Source organism: Sturnira hondurensis, unplaced genomic scaffold (assembly GCF_014824575.4).
Source record: "Sturnira hondurensis isolate 20B ecotype Veracruz unplaced genomic scaffold, ASM1482457v3 Scaffold0016684, whole genome shotgun sequence".
Taxonomy (NCBI): Eukaryota; Metazoa; Chordata; class Mammalia; order Chiroptera; family Phyllostomidae; genus Sturnira; species Sturnira hondurensis.
The window spans coordinates 4,216,767-4,236,086 of NW_028089315.1; the positions used below are offsets into that span (position 1 = coordinate 4,216,767).

The 19,320-nt window shown below is 38.0% G+C and overlaps 1 protein-coding gene across 2 annotated transcripts in view; it reads right to left on the bottom strand.

Annotated features, from left to right (window-relative positions):
* The window catches only part of ASAH2 (N-acylsphingosine amidohydrolase 2), a 70,575-nt gene that overhangs the window by 23,301 nt on the left and 27,954 nt on the right, over positions 1–19,320 (bottom strand). For both annotated transcript variants that reach the window (XM_037066922.1, XM_037066923.1), the window contains exons 8-12: positions 16,520–16,640; positions 14,276–14,401; positions 10,809–10,895; positions 9,048–9,152; positions 8,831–8,912 (exon numbers count right to left, since the gene is read on the bottom strand). In XM_037066922.1, the coding sequence (XP_036922817.1) occupies positions 8,831–8,912; positions 9,048–9,152; positions 10,809–10,895; positions 14,276–14,401; positions 16,520–16,640 (521 nt within the window). The remainder of the gene's footprint in view (positions 1–8,830; positions 8,913–9,047; positions 9,153–10,808; positions 10,896–14,275; positions 14,402–16,519; positions 16,641–19,320) is intronic.

The window sequence follows — 19,320 nt, forward strand, 5'->3', positions numbered from 1 at the left end:
AATAACCAAAGGAAACGTGACATCTACAAAGGAACATAATAATTTCCCAAAAGCCACCCCCAGAGAAGTGGAGAGCTACAAACTGCCCAGGAATTAAAGGTAATTGTTTTTAAGAAGCTCAGCTTGAACACAAGAGAACACAGATAGACAACAAAGTCAGGGAAAATAATTTATGAACAAGTTCAAAAAATTTAACAGGAAGACAGAAACTATTTTTTAAAAAAGAACTAAACAAAAATTCTGTAGCTGAAGCACACAATGAATGAAATGAATAATACAATAAAGAGTATTAACAACAGATTTGATTAAGCAGAATCTGTCAGCTCAAAGACAAGTCATTTAAAATTATCTAATCAGGTTAAGAGAAACTACATGAATTATTGGACATTAAAGGCTAAAGGAAGTTCTTCAACCTGAAATGCAAGAATGCTTTCAGTACATAAGAGATATAAAAGTATAAAACTCACTGGAAAGGTAAATACACAGATTTAGAATAATATTGTAATGGTGGTGTGTAAGTCATGTAACTCTTGTATGAAAGTCAAAAGGCAAAAGTATTAGAAATAACTAAGAGTACAGTAATTTATTATTGTGTACACAATATTGAAAAGATATGAATTATAACACTAAAACATAAAAAATGGGGACAGAAGGTAAAAGGGTAGTTTTCTATGCAATTGGAGTTAAACTATCGGCCTAAAATATAAGATGTTTTCATAAGCTTCATGATAACCAGAACCAAATACCTGTAGTAAACAAAAGATAAGGAAATTATACAATTATTAAAAATAATAATATCACGAAGGAAGACAAAAAGTGAGAAAGAAATGAACAAGGGGACTACAAAATTACCAGAAAATGACTAATAAGATGGCACTGGTAAGTCCTCACCTATAAATAATTACTTTCAATGGAAATAAATTATTCATACAAATAATATAGAGTGACTGAATGGATAATAGACAAGACCCAACTAATGGCAGTATGTCCTCCTGTCTAACCAGTATCTCCCTCTCCCAATTTAAAAAAAAAAAAGTCCCCTGTAGAAAAAGATATAAAAGACATCCAAAATGGAAAGGAAGAAGCAAAATTGTCAGACAGAGAGAGACAAATACTATATGTTCTCATTATATGTGGTATCCATAAATCCAAAACTCATAGAGAGGAAAGTAAATTGGTGGTTGTCAGAGGGTGGGGTGTGAGGGGAATGGGAAAATTTTGTGCAAAGGGTACAAACTTCTAGCCATAAGATAAATGAGTTCTGGGAAAATAACATAAAGCATTATGACTATAATTACCAATACTACTTAAACATTTGAAAGTTATTAAGAGAATAGATCTTACATGTTATCACAATGATAAGTTAAAGATATGAGAGGATAGAGGTGTTTAACCTATTGTGGTAATCATTTTATAATACATATGTGTACCAGTGATCACATCATATACCTTAAATATGCATATATGCCAAAATATATCACTAAAGATAAAAAAGAAACCTCATAGTCAAACTGATGAAAACCAAAAATTAAGAGGAAACTTGAAAGAATCTGAAGATTTAAATACCCATGAATTTCTAATAAGAAACCACCAGATGATAAAATAACATCTTTAAAGAAAGAAACTATCAACTAAGAATTCTATATTGAGAGAATATCATTCAGGAATGAGGCAAAATAAAAATATTCTCAAATGAAGAACAATTGGGAGAACTGGTGACTAGCAGACTTGCTCTTAAAGAACTGACATTCTCCAGGTGAAAGGGAAATATTATTATATAGATAAATCTAAGATGAAAGAGAGCAATAAAAGTGGTAAATATGTGATAAATGTAAAAGACCACCATATTCTTGAACACACGTATTACTACTGAAATGGATATCAAAATATCTGTTGTGTTGTGCTTTTCAATGCATGTAAATGTAATACACATGAAAATTAAAACATAAAGAGAAGAGAGGAAAACAAAGTGTTTCTGAGAGGACAAGATTAGTTTTGGGTTTGTATTCATTTTATATCAGTTAAACTGTAGCTGTAAGAAAAGTAAGTAGACTTCTGGTCATGATGGAGGCCTAAGTAAACATGCTTCACCTCCTCACACAACTACAGAAAAAATTGCAACTGCACCTCAAAACAAATACCTGGAACTATCAGAAAATCCAGCTGTATGGAAGGAAGTCCAACAACCAAGGATTTATAGAAGCCACATTCATCCAGGCAGATAGGAGGCATGGAGACATGGAGACAGGCAGAGAGATGCAAAGACCCGGTGTGGCCAGAGATGTGGGAAAAGAGGAAGTCCTTCATTCACATGTGGTAGATAAAAGTAGGAAGGGATACCTCAGAAGCAAAGGATCCCAGCCCCAGGCCAGACCACACAGCCCAGGGTTCCAACACCAGGAAGATAAATCCCCATAATTTCTGGCTATAAAAAGCAGGGGCGTCCGAGTGGCAGAAGAAATTGCTGGATTACCAGGAGACTCCTCTTAAAAGGGGTGCATGGATTTAGAATTTACGCAGACTCACCCCACCCTGGGATTCAGCACCAGGGCAACAGCTGGAAGGGCAACAATCACATACAGGGAGTAAGTAAAGTGACTAGAAGTAGGGTGAGTGCCAGGCAAACCTCCAGAAGCCAGGCAGTGGCACCATCACCTCTCCAAGCCCTCCCCCTATACAGAGCCACAAAGCAGCAAAATGGGCTCCCCACTCTGGAGATTACCTAAATCTCCACGCCACACAATTTACAAGTGCCTTTTCTCCAACAGGTTACGCTACTAAGACAGGGAGTCAACGTAGTCCTACCTAATACACAGAAACAAATACAGAAAGGCTGCCAAATTGAGGAGACAAAGAAATATGGCCCAAATGAAAGAAGAGAACAAACCCCCAGAAAAAAAAGACTAAACAACACAGAGATAACCATCAGGATACTCAAAGAACTCACTGAGTATGGCAACAGTGTAAAAAAAAGACTCAGGAAGAAATGAAGGTTACTTTAATTGCAATAAAGAAAAATCTACAGGGGTGTCCAACCTGAGACCCGTAGGCCACATGCAGCTCAGGATGTTTATGAACGTGATCCCACACAGTCATAAATTTACTTAAAATATTATGAGACTTTGTTGTGATTACATTTTATAATATATTTAATGTGTGGCCCCAGACAACTCTTCTTCCAGTGTGGCCCAAAGATGCCAAAATTTTGGACATCTCTGTAGATCTCACAAGGAACCAACAATGGAGGGGATGATACCAAGATTCAAATCAACAAATTGGATCATAAGGAAGAAATAAGCATTCAACAACCATGGCAAGAAGAAAAAAGAATTTAAAAAAATGAGGATAGTATAAGGAGCCTCTAGGACACCTCCAAACATACCTCCAAATCATAGGGATACCAGAAGGAGAAAGGGAAGAGCAAGAAATTTAAAAATTGTTTGAAAAAATAGGGAAAGAAAACTTCCCTAATTTGGTGAAGAAAATAGACAAGTCCAGGAAACAGAGAGTCCCAAACAAGTTGGACACAAAGAGGACCACACCAAGACACATCATAATTAAAATGCCAAACGTTAAAGATAATGAATCTTAAAAGCAGCAAGAATAAAGAAGAGAGTTACCTACAAAGTAGTTCCCATAAAACTGTCAGCTGATTTCTCAAAAGAAAAAATTCAGACAAGAAGGGACTGGCATGATGTATTGAAAGCGATGAAAAGCAAGGACCTACAACCTAGATTACTCTATCTAGCAAAGCTATCATTTAGAATGGAAGGGCAGATAAAGTGCTTCCCAGACAAGGTAAAGCTAAATGAGTTCATCATCACCAAGCCATCATTACATAAAATGTTAAGGAGACTTACTTAAGAAAAAGATGAAGATCAAAATTATGAACATTAAAATGGCAACAAAGTCACAATTACCAGCAACTGAATCTAAAAACCAAACTAAGCAAACGACCAGAACAGAAAGAGAATCATGGATATGGAGATCATTTGGAGGGTTATCAGTTGGGATGGAGAAGGGGGAGGGTGGGAGAAAAGGTACAGGGATTAAGAAGTATAATTGGAGGTACAAAACAGACAGGGGTGTTAAGGATAGTATAGAAGATGAAGAAGCCAAAGAAGTCACATGCATGACCCATGGACATGATCTAAGCATGGGAATATTTCTGGAGGGAATGAAGGTACAGGGTGGAGGGAGAAAAGGGGGGAAATGGGTACTACTGTAATAGCATAATCAGTAAAATATATTTAAAAAAAGAAAAGTAACTAACCTACGGGGAAACTGCATCTTCACTACCTCAAACATGCAATTTGAGTCTAAATGTTTCTATGATTAAAAACAACTATACTCTTTCCAACAGATGATGGAACTGAATTAACAGAGAAATATTTACTTAACGATGTTTAATTAAATCATTCATTGACAAAGAAAAGATCGATAAAATGGACAAATTTTAGCTAGACTAAGCAAGATAAAAAGATAAAAGACTCAAATTACTAGAATCAGAAATGAGAGAATACTTCACTTCTGGCCTTAGTGAAATAAAAAGATCTGAATACTGTGAGTAATTATATAAAAATAAATTAGAAAACTGATAAAATGAATATATTTCTAGAAAGACACAAATTATTAAAACTGACAAGAATATATAGTCTCACTAACTGGGTAAAAAGTAAAGTGACTCAGTTAAAAACTACCCCCAACGAATTGCTCAGCTCAGATGATGTCACTGCTGAATTCAACAAACATCTAAAGAAGAATAAATAGCAGCTCTTCAAAAGCCCTTCCAAAAAAATAAAAGAGGGAGTACTTCCCAACTCATTGTATAATGCCAATATTACCTTGATACAAAAGCAAAAGACATCATAAGAATATAAAACTATAAATCAATATAGATTACAAATATGTACACAAAAATCCACAACAAAATACTGGCAGATTGAATCCAGAAATATATAAAAAGAATTATATACCATGACTTACCAGGACTTATCCCAGAAATACAAGATTGGTATAATACCCCAAAATTTATTAATATAATAAATCATTTGAATAAAAAACAAAAATCAAATGATCTTCTCAATAGATGCAGGAAAAGCATTTGACAAAAATCCAATTCCATTTCATGATAACACTCAAGAAAATAGATATAGAAAGGGATGTCTTCAACTTGATTTAAAAAAAAACCTCACAGCCTATGTCACAATGATGAATGACTGATTGTTCTTCTACTATCAGAAACAATACAAAGATGTTCACCCTTGCCACTTCTGGTTAACATTGTAGTGGAGATTGTAGCTAGGGTAATTAGGTAAGACAAAGAAATTAAAAGCATCTAGATTTTAAAGGAATAATTAAAACGATTTCTATTTGCAGATTACATGATCTTGTATATAGAAAACCCTAAAAAAATAATCCACTAGAAATTATTAAAACTAATGATCCAGTTCAGCAGGGTCATAGAATATAAGATCAATATGCAAAATCAATTGCATTTCTATACACCTTCAGTGAACAATCCACAAATAAAATTAATAAGCAACTTGATTTGCAATAACATCAAAAAGAAAAATACTTAGAAATCAAAAAGTATAAAATACACTGAAAACTACACAATACTGTTGAAAATTAAAGATCTAAATAAATGAAAAACATTTATATTTAGGTATTAAGACTTAAATTGTATTGTTGCAATACTCCCAATTAAATCTATAGATTCAATGCAGTCTCTATCAGAATCTCAGCTTACTTCTTTTTAGAAATTGAGAATTGAATTTCAAAATTTATATGGAATTGTGGAGGACTGAGAATAGTCAAAACAATCTGAGAGGAAAAATAGAGTAGAATTCACATGTCCTGGTTTCAAAATTTGCTACAAAGCAACAGTAATCAAGAAAGGGCAGTACTAGTACAGGACTGACATACAACTCAACAGAACAGAATAGGGAATCCAGAAATAAAACCCCATGTCTATGGGCAATTGATTTTCAGTGAGTGTCCCAAGACTTATTGCTTATTTATCAACAGGTAAATAAAACAGTCTTACCAGGAATAATGCTGGGATAGCTAGATAGCCACAAGTAAAAGAATGAGGTCTGATCCTCTGACCCTTACCTCAGATCATATGTAAAAGTTAACTCAAAATTGATCAAACACTTAAATATAAGAGCTAAAACTATAAAACTCTTAGAAAGGAACAGGGGTATGTCTTCATGATATCAGATTTGGCAAACAATTCTTAGATATGATAACAGCAGCGTGAGTAACAAAAGAAAAAATAGATCATTTGACTTTATCAGTATTGAAACTGTTGTGCTTCAAAGGACACAATCAAGAAAGTGAAAATAAACCCACGGGATGGGAGAATATACTTGTAAATCATATATCTGACAAAGAATTTTCAAACAGAATATATAAGGACTCTTACAACTCAATAATAAAAAGACAAATAGCCAATTTAAAAATGAGGAAAACATATGAATAGACATTTTCCAATAAATATATACGAACAGCCAATCAACCCAGGACAAGACACGAAGAATAATCAATCATTAGGGAAATACAAATCACAACCATGAGGAGATAGCAATCCATACCCAATAGGGTGAGTAGAATCAAAAAGTCATCAATAAATCAAACAGTAAGTATTGTGGAAAAAAGGGAACCCTTGACACTATTGGTGGGAATGCTGATTGGTGCAGCCACTGTGGAAAGCAGTATGGTATTACCTCAAAAAATTAAAAATGGAACTGCCTTATGACCTAGTGATTCAACTTCTGGGAATATATCTGAAGAAACCTGAAACCTCTAATTCAAAAAGAATACAGGCACCCTATGTTCATTGCAGCATTATTTCCAATTGCCAAGACTCGGAAGCAGCCAAAGTGCCCATCAGTAGACGAGTGAATTAAAAAGCTGTGGTATATTTCACAACAGAATACCAATCAGCTGGAAAAAGAAGGAAATCTTACCTTTTGTGACAGCATGAATGGACCTGGAGAGTACTGTGCTAACTGAAATAAGCCAGTCAGAGAAAGACAAGTACCATATGGTTTTACCCATAGGTGGAATCTAATGAACAAAATAAACTAGCAAACGAAATAGAAACACACTCATAGATACAGAGAACACAGTGACAGATGTCAGAGGGGAGGGAGGTTGAGGAGCTGGGTGAAAAGATGAAGAGATTAAGTAAAAAAATAAGTCAGAGAATGACAGGTATTGATGAGGATGTGGAGAAATCAGAACCCTCAAAACACTGGCTAGAGCCCTGGCTGGTGTGGCTCAATGGATTTGAGTGCTGGCCTGAGAACCAAAGGGTCACTGGTTCCATTCCCAGTCTAGGGCACATGCCTGGGTTGCAGGCCAGGTCCCCAGTAGGGGTCGCACAAGGAGCAACCACACAGTGATGTTTGTCTCCCTCTTTCTCCCTCCCTTCCCCTCTCTAAAAGCATATATTATTTTAAATTGGCTGGAAATGAAAAATAGCACAGCCATTTTGGAAATAGTCTCACATGATTAAACATAAAGTTACCATGTGAACTAGCAATTTCACCTTTAGGTATATATTCAAGAGGCAAAATGAAATACATGCCCACACAAACACTTACACATGAACATTTATAACAGCATAACTCACAAAAGCCAAAAAGTGGAACAACCCAAATGCCCATCAGCTGGGGAACGCATAAGCAAATTCTGGTAAAACCATGCAGTGAAATATTCAGTCATACACAAAGGAATGAAGTAATGATGCACGGTACGACATAGGAGAACCTTGAAGCCATGATGCTAAGTGAAAAAGGGCAACACAAAATGCTACATAGTTTATGATCCCATTGATAGGAAATGTCCAAAATAAGAAAATACAGAGACAGAAAGATTAGTGGTTACTTAGGTCTGGGAGAGTTGGGGACAAAAAGGTTGTAAGAGCTAAAGGGCACAGGGTTCCTTTCCGAGGTACTGAAAATGTTCTAAAATCAACCTTGGTGATGGTTGTACACATCTATAAATATAGCAAAAACTACTGAACTGTAATATTTTCAGTGGGTAAATTGTATGGCATGTGAATTATACCTCAATAAAGCTATTAAAAATTATTATTTTCAAAAATTAGACCAAAGTGAATGAAATATTATGAGGAAAGATGGTGCCAAATATATCCAATGGTAACTTTGTTAATTAATGTTTTAATTAATGGTTCCAAAATATACATACATAAAAGATGAGAATGAAATAGGCCATCTTGTTTCCTATAGGTGATATTCCTTCATTTTTTTTTACTGTCTGTACTTTACAATGACTATTATTACAGTAATAATCAGGATAAAATTATAAAACCTAAAATAATCAGTTATAAATTTGTGGAAATACACATTGAAAGAGGACCTGGGACCACATACATTAGGCTCCTAAAGGCCTTTGCCCTCTGCCCTGAGGAATTTTGGCTTTAATAAAGGAATAAGGAAAAGAGAGACACTAATTAACAAGTTGGAAGAGCTGACTCATATTGCTGAAGGTACAGGGACTAGTCCCCTCTGCACCCCTAACTCCACCCCTACCCAAGGACAATTTAAAATTATTCATTCATAGACTAAAATGCATAGAGAATTTGTCTCTGATTCTGTAGGAATCAATGGAAAGCTGAGTTACAAAAGACACCCCTGCCTGGGAAACCTAGCTATGATGCACAAACCTGGAATATCTGCACACCCCAGAATTTAGAAATAAAAATAGAATTCTTTTGGCTACAAGTAAACTCTCTTAGGAGACACAGCCATGAAGCTTCAGAACCTGGAACCACAGAGTTCATTAGACTGTACCTCACCCTGTGTAAAATTGAAGGTCCCAGCTCCATCGATGGTGCCAGCTGCGAAACTGTAGCCTAGTGCTGGTTTACATGTTTTTACCTAAAGGAAAGATTTCAAAAACAAAATGAAAACAAGGAAAGAAAAAAAGAAACAGGAGTTAAACTTCCACTAATAATGAGATCAGCCCAGAGCTTTAGTGTTGTGGCATAAACAGTGTGAGTCAGCGACACTTACTGCGTGTGTGGAATTGAGCAAGACCGTAACATCAGTCATGTTCACCCACTGGTGAGCTGAAGTCACGGGTCCAGTTAATTCCTGGGAGGCCAAGGCATACAGCTCCTAGAAAACACACAGTGGCTAACTGTTATGAGCAAAAAGCTAAAATGAGTACTACCCCTGTACCCAATAAGCACCAATTTGGAAAAGGACCTGCCAGCTGAGTTTGGTTTTGCCAGCTGCTTAGAATTAGCCCCTGCCCAGGTGGATCTCTCTACCAATTGTTGCCTCCCTGAGGACTGAAGGCCCTGGATGGCTGACCTGTGTCTATTCCCCCCAAGATGAGAGAGTAGTGATCCAGGCTGTGGCACAAAGGCCCCAGTCTCACTTGAAAGACAGTCAAAAAAATTTAAGAGTAGAAGTAAGAGGGTCAAATTACTTTCTTTGCCAGAACAAGCACTTATCATCAGACATTCTCAGAACCCTTGAGACCTCCTGCAGGGCTGGGGCCCTAGGCTGGCTGGAAAGACTTCAGGCCCCACTTAATCTGCATAAGCTCCCCTAACACCCCATCCACTCTCTGATGATCCTTTTTTGTTCAGTTTGGTCCATTTGTGTGAGTCAAAACATGTTTCAAAATACTTGTTTGTATTGATCTGTCATACAATATAGCTAAATCCTGATTCAGCGCAAGTCCCTTTGCTTGACACACAACTCGTTTCCACGCAGCCTCCCCCCGTTTCAGCAGCCACCTGGGAGCTCTCAAGACGAGTGACACCAGCTGCAGCCTCCCCTCATAAGAGGGAGCTTGTGCCTTGCTGGAAAAGAATGCAGAATGTGGGACAAACCTCTGTGGCTCCCAGGCCCAGAGAGGTAACAAAATTTCTGCAACCAAATTGTGTCACAGGTGCACTTCCTCAATAGAATGTTAATTGAGGGCGATCCACTGATAATACCACTGTAATTAAAAAGAAACAACAGCAATTAGGGCTGGCTAGTGTCCGATGTTTTAAAAGGTGCTTTTGTTCTTCCTTAATTGCTCCTGAAACATCTTACAGCCCTCGAACAAAATATTTACTTGTGCACACACACTTAGTGTGTGTGTGCACAACAAAGGTAGAAGCCAGCTATAAAAAAGGAAGGGATTTAACTATCTTTATCAGAGATATCTCAGCTCTCCAGCTCATCCTTTGTCTTTTCCATCAAAAATCTGTCTCCATAGAAGTTGACATATACCACTGGGAAAAATGGAAGAAAAAATTTAGGAGAGGGAAGAGGGTAGAGTAAATCATAGCAATCTCACTGGAGATGAGGTTCTAGAACGTATTTGAATCCAAATTGCAAGAGGGTGTGCTGTGCTGCTCAGCTTTGCCTCCTCGCTGAAGGAAAAGCTAAGTGATCCGGCAGGCAAAGCCCTGACTGACTTCTGAGAGTTTGGAAGTCTGGTCAGGTCTGATAGCGCAGGAATTGAAAACCCACAGTCTATCACCCCACTGTCCGAAGCAACCACTCTGGCTGAAGTGAAATGTCTTCCTGATGACTTGGTTTTCATTGTACTTGCTGTGAGCAGTTGGATGGAGCAGTCGGAGAGACTCCAGCGTGGCTTGTGAAAGCAACCTTGGTAACTGCCACATAACAGCATCCCGTCTTCCAGAGGCCTCGGTGCAGCTTGAGCTCTTGTTGTCTTCCTTACAACGATTGACTTCCTAACGAAGAGTGTTGGTCGATTTTCCAAAACAACTTTAAATGAAGATGCAAGAAGCCAGATGCCCAGCTTACCTTTGCTTTCTGGTACAGGGTCCGCCCTATGATCTGCGTGCTGTCGAGCATATCCTGTCCAGGCCCCATAGCCATGCACATGGTAGCCTGGAACAGAACGAGACACAATACGTTCTTAGCGAAAAAGGCAATGGCTTTAAGAAATGGAAAATTACGAGTGAATTTAAGTAAATCTATTCTTAAGACATATTCCAGCATTTCTTTTCAGATAGTCTCTCAATTTAAATATTATGAAAAACAAAGTTGTTCATGGAATTGGAGAGGCAAATATCTTTAGAAATCATCTATTCCAGCACCTACTTTAAAAAATAAAGAAAATAAGGCCTGGGCGTGTTAGAGGATTTTCCGAAGACGACAGAGGTGGCTGAGACCTAAAGCCACGTGTCTCCACGCGCTGCACACGTCGCTTGCTTGTTCTTGCCTGTGGTTCTTGCTCATGATCGCCTTAAACTGAAATTCAATGAAAAGTACATTGGAAGAACTAGCTGACCCTTGGGGGAAAAACAGTAAGTAATTGGACTCTGTACCTTATTTCTTATATCAGAAAATGTTTAGATTAACTAGATATTTAACTATTATAAATGAAGCCAGAAGTATTAAAACTATGAGTGAATATATTTTAAAGTCTGAAGGGTATGAAAGACGCTTCTAAAATGATATAGAACAGGCTTAATAAATCTGACACCTTAAACACTCTAAACATTCATATGGAAAACCAAATACGAGTAAGGCTGAAAGACAAGTGGCAAATGGGGGAAGGGGGCTTGCACTATTTATGACAAACCAAGCCTTTAAAATATTAGGAGCTTTAAAGTCGGTAAGAAAAAGTATCTTTATGAATACTTTCTGATTTATCCATACTGAGTTAGCTCTTATTTGTAGTAAAAAATATCCTAGAGGTATATCAAAATCATCACATTGTAACCTTAAAATGAAACAATGTCATGTGTAAATCATATCTCACTGAAGCTGGAAAAACCTAAAAGTAAAAAATCACCATAATGGGTACATGATGACATACAGGTGAAAAAAGGTAGTTCACAAAAAGAAATGTAAATATCCATTCAACACAAAAATATGTTCAATCTCACAAATATTCAAGTGCAAGTTTAAGCTGCACAGACAACTCTGCCTATTGTGTGGGTAACAGATGAACGGCTGACAGTCCCGGTGTTGGTGAGAGACTGGGGAAGCTGCCACTGGGGCTCTGTGGGCGGAAACCTGGCTGAGGGAGCATTGGGGCAAGGCGTCGTCGCATGTGTTGGGCTCTTCTTCGAAAGCAAACTCACTTTTAAGAATTTGGCCTAAGATGAAACTCTTACTCATGTGAAAATATGTACGACCAGCAGAGTAACCACAACATGCTTATATGAAGGGGAAAAAAAGGAGGGGAAGAGTGTGAAGAAAGAAAAGAGGCAGGGAAAGAAAAGAGTCACCCAGCAGGGGACTGGTTAACTGGTACTTACAACTGAAAATTACAGAGTAATTTTAAATGATGTTTTAAAGTATATTTGCTAGAAATAAGGAAGCAGGTCATACACTAAAATTACATGATCCACTTATATAAAATTTTACATGTATGTACGTGATGGACACATAGAAAGTTGTCTGGAGAGAAGCTCACTAAAATTTCAACTGGCTAATTGTAAGGTAAGAGGGTGCTCCTTTATATAGTTTTATTTTCTGAAAATTTACAAATTGCTCAAATTTAAAACAAGCATATATCGATTCCTAAAAAACTATTAAAGTGTTTCTTTAAAGAAACCACATTAAAGCAGAAGACATGGCAACTTTTGCCATATTTCCCTCTTTCTCCTTATGTGAATCCTGACTTTGTTCAGAAAGCCGCCTTCCCTCACAGCCAGTGATCCCAGTTCTAGTTCATGATTAGTCTAACGCAGTCACGGTCATGCCCTGTGCCTTGCTGAAGACTGGTCAGAACTCCAGACTAAGCCAGTCTGGAATGTACCATCCCCCAGCACCTGTTTTGGTCCAGGGATGGGCATGTGACATAAACTGATCCAATCAGATGGGAGAGAATTTTTCCATCTGGCAGACACGCTGGAAGCAAATTCAATGCATGAAGGGGAGCAGAGAAAAACAGAATTCTACTGAGGAAGGGTACGATTTTATGGTAATTTTTTCTGGTTATAAAGTAATCTATGCACATTGTAGAAAAAAAACAGAATGTATACATAGAAAAATAATAAATAAAAATAACTAGAATAAAACCTACTTATAATAGTACCAAAAAGAGAAAACCATAGTCAATAATTCAATGTGTTTTACTTTGTCTTTTTGCTATGATACATTGATTATCAAAATTGCAATCATAATGCATATTCAATATTAAATGTTAATTTTTAGTCAACATTATGTGTTATGACCCCATTAAGTATTTCAACAGAAGACATTAAGATTAGTTGATACATACTCCATTGCATATAACTTTTGAACCATTTCATCTGTGAATTTTGGAATTCAATAAGTAATCATCAAAGCTTATAAATTAATAGTGTGTGAAAATTTTGCAAATAAAGGGTAACAGAGGAACACTTTCTATATAAAAATAGTAGCACATACTAGAGGAATATAATTGCTAAACCTATATTGTTCATGGGGTTGATTGGAATAGAATAAATAGCCCAGAGCTAGTGTTTAATAAAAGTAGTATCACAAGTGAAATGTTCTTTAAATACAAAGAGTAAGAATCCAGAAACGGGCATCTGTTCATTTAGAGGAAAAATCTGAATGGGCTTCAGGGAGTGGGAAGCCATTAAATGAATGATGACACAGCCTGGTTTAGCTTTGAAACTTACCACACAGACCTACAGAGAGTCGTAAAACAAAGATGAAGATAAATTGGGTGGAAAACTCAAATCCCGGATGAATAAAAAATCAATAAATGAGTTATGAAATGTTGTTTATGGCTGCATATACAAATACATAGGAAGATGGTACATAGGGATCTTCTGGAAAGGGGACAAGGGGGGGAGGAGGGAGGGGAATGGGGACTTTCACTTTTTACCCCTCTATGCTCTATGTTGTTTGAGTTTACACAGCACAATTTTGTAATTTTCAAAGAAAAGAGGCTGATCTTATATTGTTTTAAAAAATCAACAGACTTCATAAGCAGCAAGAAGTGTGTCAGGCAGGGAGTTTTGGGTACTAGCCTGTGACTGCAGAAAAGCCAAGGTGAAACGTTGCAGACAGTCCAAATTTGGGGAAGGATACTTAATCTCTGACATTTACTAAATTGTCTCACCATTCAAAAAAACTTCATAATCATATGGAAAATTATAACTTTAGCCAACTGAAATTTAGTAGGTGCTTTTAAGAAGAGCAGATAATAGAGATTAAGTAGACCAGAGTAATCTTGAGGAAAACATATTTGTAAATCAATGGTGACTATTTAAACATAAAATATAAATGAGATACAAAAACAGATTTCTATCATAATTACCTACCCCACCGATGGGACAAGTGCTGTTGACGTTTTCACAGGACTCTCCCGTGTTGACACAATGTGGGCCCAGAATATTGGGGGACACGTCTCCTAGATTTGATGAGGCAAAAGCTGCTACAAACGGTCCCTGCCAAAAGAACAGCCAATTGCCTTTTATTCTTTATTCCCATGACTTCAATTAAAAATGTGAACATTTGCCCTGGCTGGTGTAGCTCAGTGGATTGAGCATGGGCCCGCAAACCAAATGACCGCAATTTGATTCCCAGTCAGGGCACATGCCTGGGTTGCAGGCCAGTTCCCAGCAGTGGACACACGAGAGGCAACCACACACTGATGTGTCTCTCCCTCTCTCCTTCCCTTCCCCTCTAAAGATAAATGAAAAAAAGTGCAAACAGTCAATCTGCTTTGGTGAACTATTCGAAATCATTTGCACAAAATAAAAAGAGGGGCATACAATATTCTGAGAAAATGTCTTACTCCTGAAAAGGCTCACATTACTGGGAGTGTACATATTATTATTACTCATGACATCCCAGTTACCAATAGAGCTGTTTCGAGCAGGACAGTTTCAAGTGTATGCCTCAAACAGAAGCATTTTGACAAGGAGCACAGGTGCAGCAACAAATTACAAAATGCTCAAGTGACAGTCTTGTCTCTGGTGGTGTACCTAGAGCTCCAAGGAGCATTTGCCCTATAAAAATAAATATCCCGCTGGCTTAAAAGGAGAAGAGCGAATCCAGATTTTCCTGCCGCAGAACGGAACCTAAATACAGCATCCACCTTCCAGGCTTGAGCTTCTGCATCTTNGGCATTGAGAGATGTGTTTCCAATTGGCGGCGGACAGAAGGACCTTAAGATTTTAGTGTATCGTCCTTGGGAGGGGTCCCTATTTTCTGCAGCAGTTTTTGGCATCCCTCGGTGGGCCAAGTATTGCCCCCCCCCCCCGGACCCTTGGTTCGGTAACAGTACCATTGGTTAATAAAATTATATAGGTTTCAAGTGTATAATTCTATAATACAGCACCTGTATATAGCGTGTGTACCATGCAAATTCAAGTCTCCTTCCACCACCATTTACCCCGCCCCCCTTTACCTTCTCCTACCTGCCCCCACCCCTCTTTCCCTCTGGTATCCCACTGTTGTTGGTTTCTATGAGTTTTGTTTTACTTTTTGCTTAATCCCTTTACCTTTTCCTCCCAGCCCCTTAACCCCTCTCCCCTCTGACAGGTGACACTGTTCTCTGTACCTATGAGTCCATTTCTATTTTGTTTGTTTATACTGTTCCTTCTTTAATGTCATAAGTTTCCTTCAAAATTTAAGCAAGTATCAGAAATCATGATGCTAAAAAGATTATTTATTTCAAAATACCTTGCACCCAGCCAGTGATCATAAATGAGAACCTTCCTTTTTCCTAAAACACAGGCTAAAATGAAGAAAAAATATGCACAGTTTAGTCAAGAAAGGAGCTATAAGATCAGACCAGATGCTCCCAGGGTCAATATCTTTATAACAGAGCATTATTCTAGTCAAGGGCCTAGGGCTCTCACCCTATCATGTATTCTTCTGCATTCAGGGCTTAGATGCTGGTGTCAAGCATGGCAAGGTCCCTCCTCTCATTCATCTCTCTGTGGTCTCTAATTTACAGAGACTTGAGCAGCTTCCTGGTGTACAGGGCTGGATCCCTGGTTCCTATATCTGGGCCTGTCACTCACTGTGTTTCAAAGCTACAAACAAGTCTGATGGATGAGGGTTGTCTCCAATTTAGGCCTTATTACAGGAAAGTAAAGCAAAGCTCTTGAGAGAAATTCACCATAAAGAGGAAAGTCTGGACCGTGGAAAGGACACATTGCCTGTCCCCACTCAGGCTCTTACACCATTAAGAAGATGCTTAATGCTTTTGTAACTCTGAAAACAAAAGTAAACATCAATACATTTGTCATACTTCCAAATCTGATAAAAACTACTATATATATATTGTAAAAAACTGAAACTTGCCCTCCTTTATTCAACTAATTGTAACATTATGAAGCCATCAATGTAAGTAGCTTCTGACACAAAGTTTATTTGTCATTTTGAACTTCCTTGCCCTACTAAGGAAGATGGAAAATTCTTTTCATTCAAGCATATCAGTATGTAATGTCCATAAGACACTATACTCTGAAAATTTGAATCAGCTATTCTGAACAGAGTGTGAATGATGATACTCAATGAATTAAGATAAAGCTTTCATTAACATAAATTCTCACCTGTCCAGGTAGATATCCTGTGTTCTTATCTTGCTCAAAAAGGTAAGATGCATAGCCCATATTGTCGCTGTTCACAAGGTGGTTGGTGTTGTTCATGCTGACCGGGTGGATGGCAAACCAGCTGTAACAGAGCCAGAAGCTCCAAGTTAAGGAAGACAGTCGGATAACTGGGGCCAAAATGATGGCTGGGAGCTCAGGTTTTCCCCAGAAGAAAAGAAAACACTTAATGATAGGCATTGCACATGTAGGTTCTTTCATTGTTAGCGAGCTCAAATTACTTATAGTATACTCAAGAAATCAGATGATATATTGAAAGATATGCAACTATTTTTATAAAGATTTCATCACCATCATCTCCACCATCAGCTTTTAACAAGGCCAAGGTTTGGCAGTTATCAGATGTAACTAAGGAATTATTTAGACATTGACTTTGTCCTTCAAGACAGGCACTCATATAATAATTATTCAAATCAATACAATCTATTTCAACAGACATTTACTGGGAGTCTGCTGTGTGCCAAACACTGAATAAGCTGGCGTTTACTTTCAGAACCTTGAAGAGACAGAGATGTAAACAAATGGTGTTAATACAGTGTGACAAAAGTTATACAAAGTGTTGGAGGCACAGATGACTAGCAATTGATTCTTTCTTTTAACTTAATTGTTGTTCAAGTACAGTTTTCTGTCTTTTACTCCCATCCCACCACCCCCCCCAAGTGCTCTCCACCTCCCTCCCATTTCCACCCCCCTTAGTCGTTGTCCATGTGTCCTTTATACTAGTTCCTGTAAACCTTTCCCCTTTCCCCCTGAAATTCCCTTCCCTCTCCCCTCTGGTCAGAGCACTCCAGGGAGGGAGAACAGCAGAGTCACTTCGTGGAGGTGTGAAAGAGGATGCTATGCATAATGCAACATAGCCTAGTGCTTAATAATACATTAAGTGCAGGGCAACACAGCTTACACATTAATGTCACATCTGTTACTTTATCTGAACTTCACAACCACCCTGAGAGATGGGCTGTTAATACCTCCACTCAACAAGTTGCCTCAGAGAAGCAAAACAGTGGCCCATTCATTTGTCATAGAGGATCAAGATTCAAGTCTTATGACACCCTGTCCAGTGGCCTCTGTAGGATCAAACCTCCACACAGGTAAAAAAAGATATTGCCATGATGAAATGCTGTACAGTAGATTAATTGGAGTGATCAAGAAAAGAGCCATGCCAAATCATAAAGTTTTAGGCTAATTAACAAGTTTTTATTAAATCTTGTTCCTTCTTGGCTGAAAAATTTTAAACACTTCAGCTTACATTCTCCCCTAAATGATACAGTACAGAAAACTGAACTTTTACCTAATGACTGGGCCTGTTTTTGGACCTGAAGAGCATCATCACTCAGGGTTCAGTTCTCATGGCCCAACAGATGAATGTGTAGGTCACAGGTGGCCAGCACAAGGCCCAGCGGGGCTGGGTCGGCAGCACAGAGGCCATAAGCTGGTTCGTGCACTAGGGACCAGAGGGGACTGTGGGGATCTAGAGGCACTTGCGCGGGCTAAAGGCTGCAGTCTCTACTGCACTGCCACCAAGCGCTGCCTCATGGGAGTGTAAGCCAGGGCTGCCACATCTTCCCATTTTTTCAAGAGAAACTGCAAACCCATGTTTTTGTGAAATAGTTATCTATTTAAAGATTCTTATGGAAACAGATGGCATGGAAACAAAGGAGGGGAGCTGTTAGAAATCAAAAGACTTAGGACATGTAGCCAACACACAGTTTGTAAACTGTGTGTGAATCCTGGTTCAGACAAAATAACTGTAAAAGACTTTATTGATGCAATCTAGGAAAACAACACAGGTTGGGTTTTAGGTCATATTGAAAAATCAGTTTTGCATCTGTTGGATGTAATAGTGGATTGTAGTTTCATTGTTATATTTATGAGTGAAATGATATCTGGCATTTGTTTTTAAATACTCTAGTAAAGCACAATGAAACAGAATATCAAAATATCGCTAATTATTGAAGCTGAGTAATAGCTACATGGAAATTTACTACACTAATCACTCTAAATAGGTATAGATTTGAAAATGTTCATAACAGTTTTTTACTTCATCTTCATACCCACTTCAGTTTTTTTTAAACAGTGCCAAATCACCAACCCGTAGGCTGAATTCAGTCCCCAAAGTCTGTATTTGCCACTGTGCAAAGGCATAGAAATTTAGGTAGAAAGTAGGGCTAAGATCATCCCCTAGAATATATTTGCAAAGTTTCCAAATTTTTAAAAAGGCTTATATTTGTTTATGTTTTGTGGTTTGTCTCTTTCCCCTAAAATTTAAGTTCCAGGAGAAGTTCTATTTACGTAGTGTTTTCCAGTTTGTTGGAGTCCACTTTTTTGTAGATTTACTCTCTTTAAAAATGGGGTGGTGGCCAGGACAACTCCATGGCTCCCCAGCCAAAATATTTCCATCTAATACAATTGTACTGAGTCCAGCCAGACTGAGCCAAACCGCAGCCTCTCCAGTGCAATCAAAGTAAAACTGTACAACAACTCGATCAACGTTGCCTATCACTTAGCATTCATGAGGTGAAGGGGTTTCCAAACAGGATGTCGTTTTATTCTCACAAGAACCCACTGAGTTAGATACTATCATTATTCTCATCTGACAACTGAGGAAAAGAAGTCTCAGAGTGATGATGTAACCTGACCCAGGTGTGAGCCAGGAAGCAGGACCATGAACCCAGGTTCGCCAGACCATAAAGCCCATGTTCTTATCTGTTATGAGATACTCGCTCTGTCCCTCTGTTCATTCA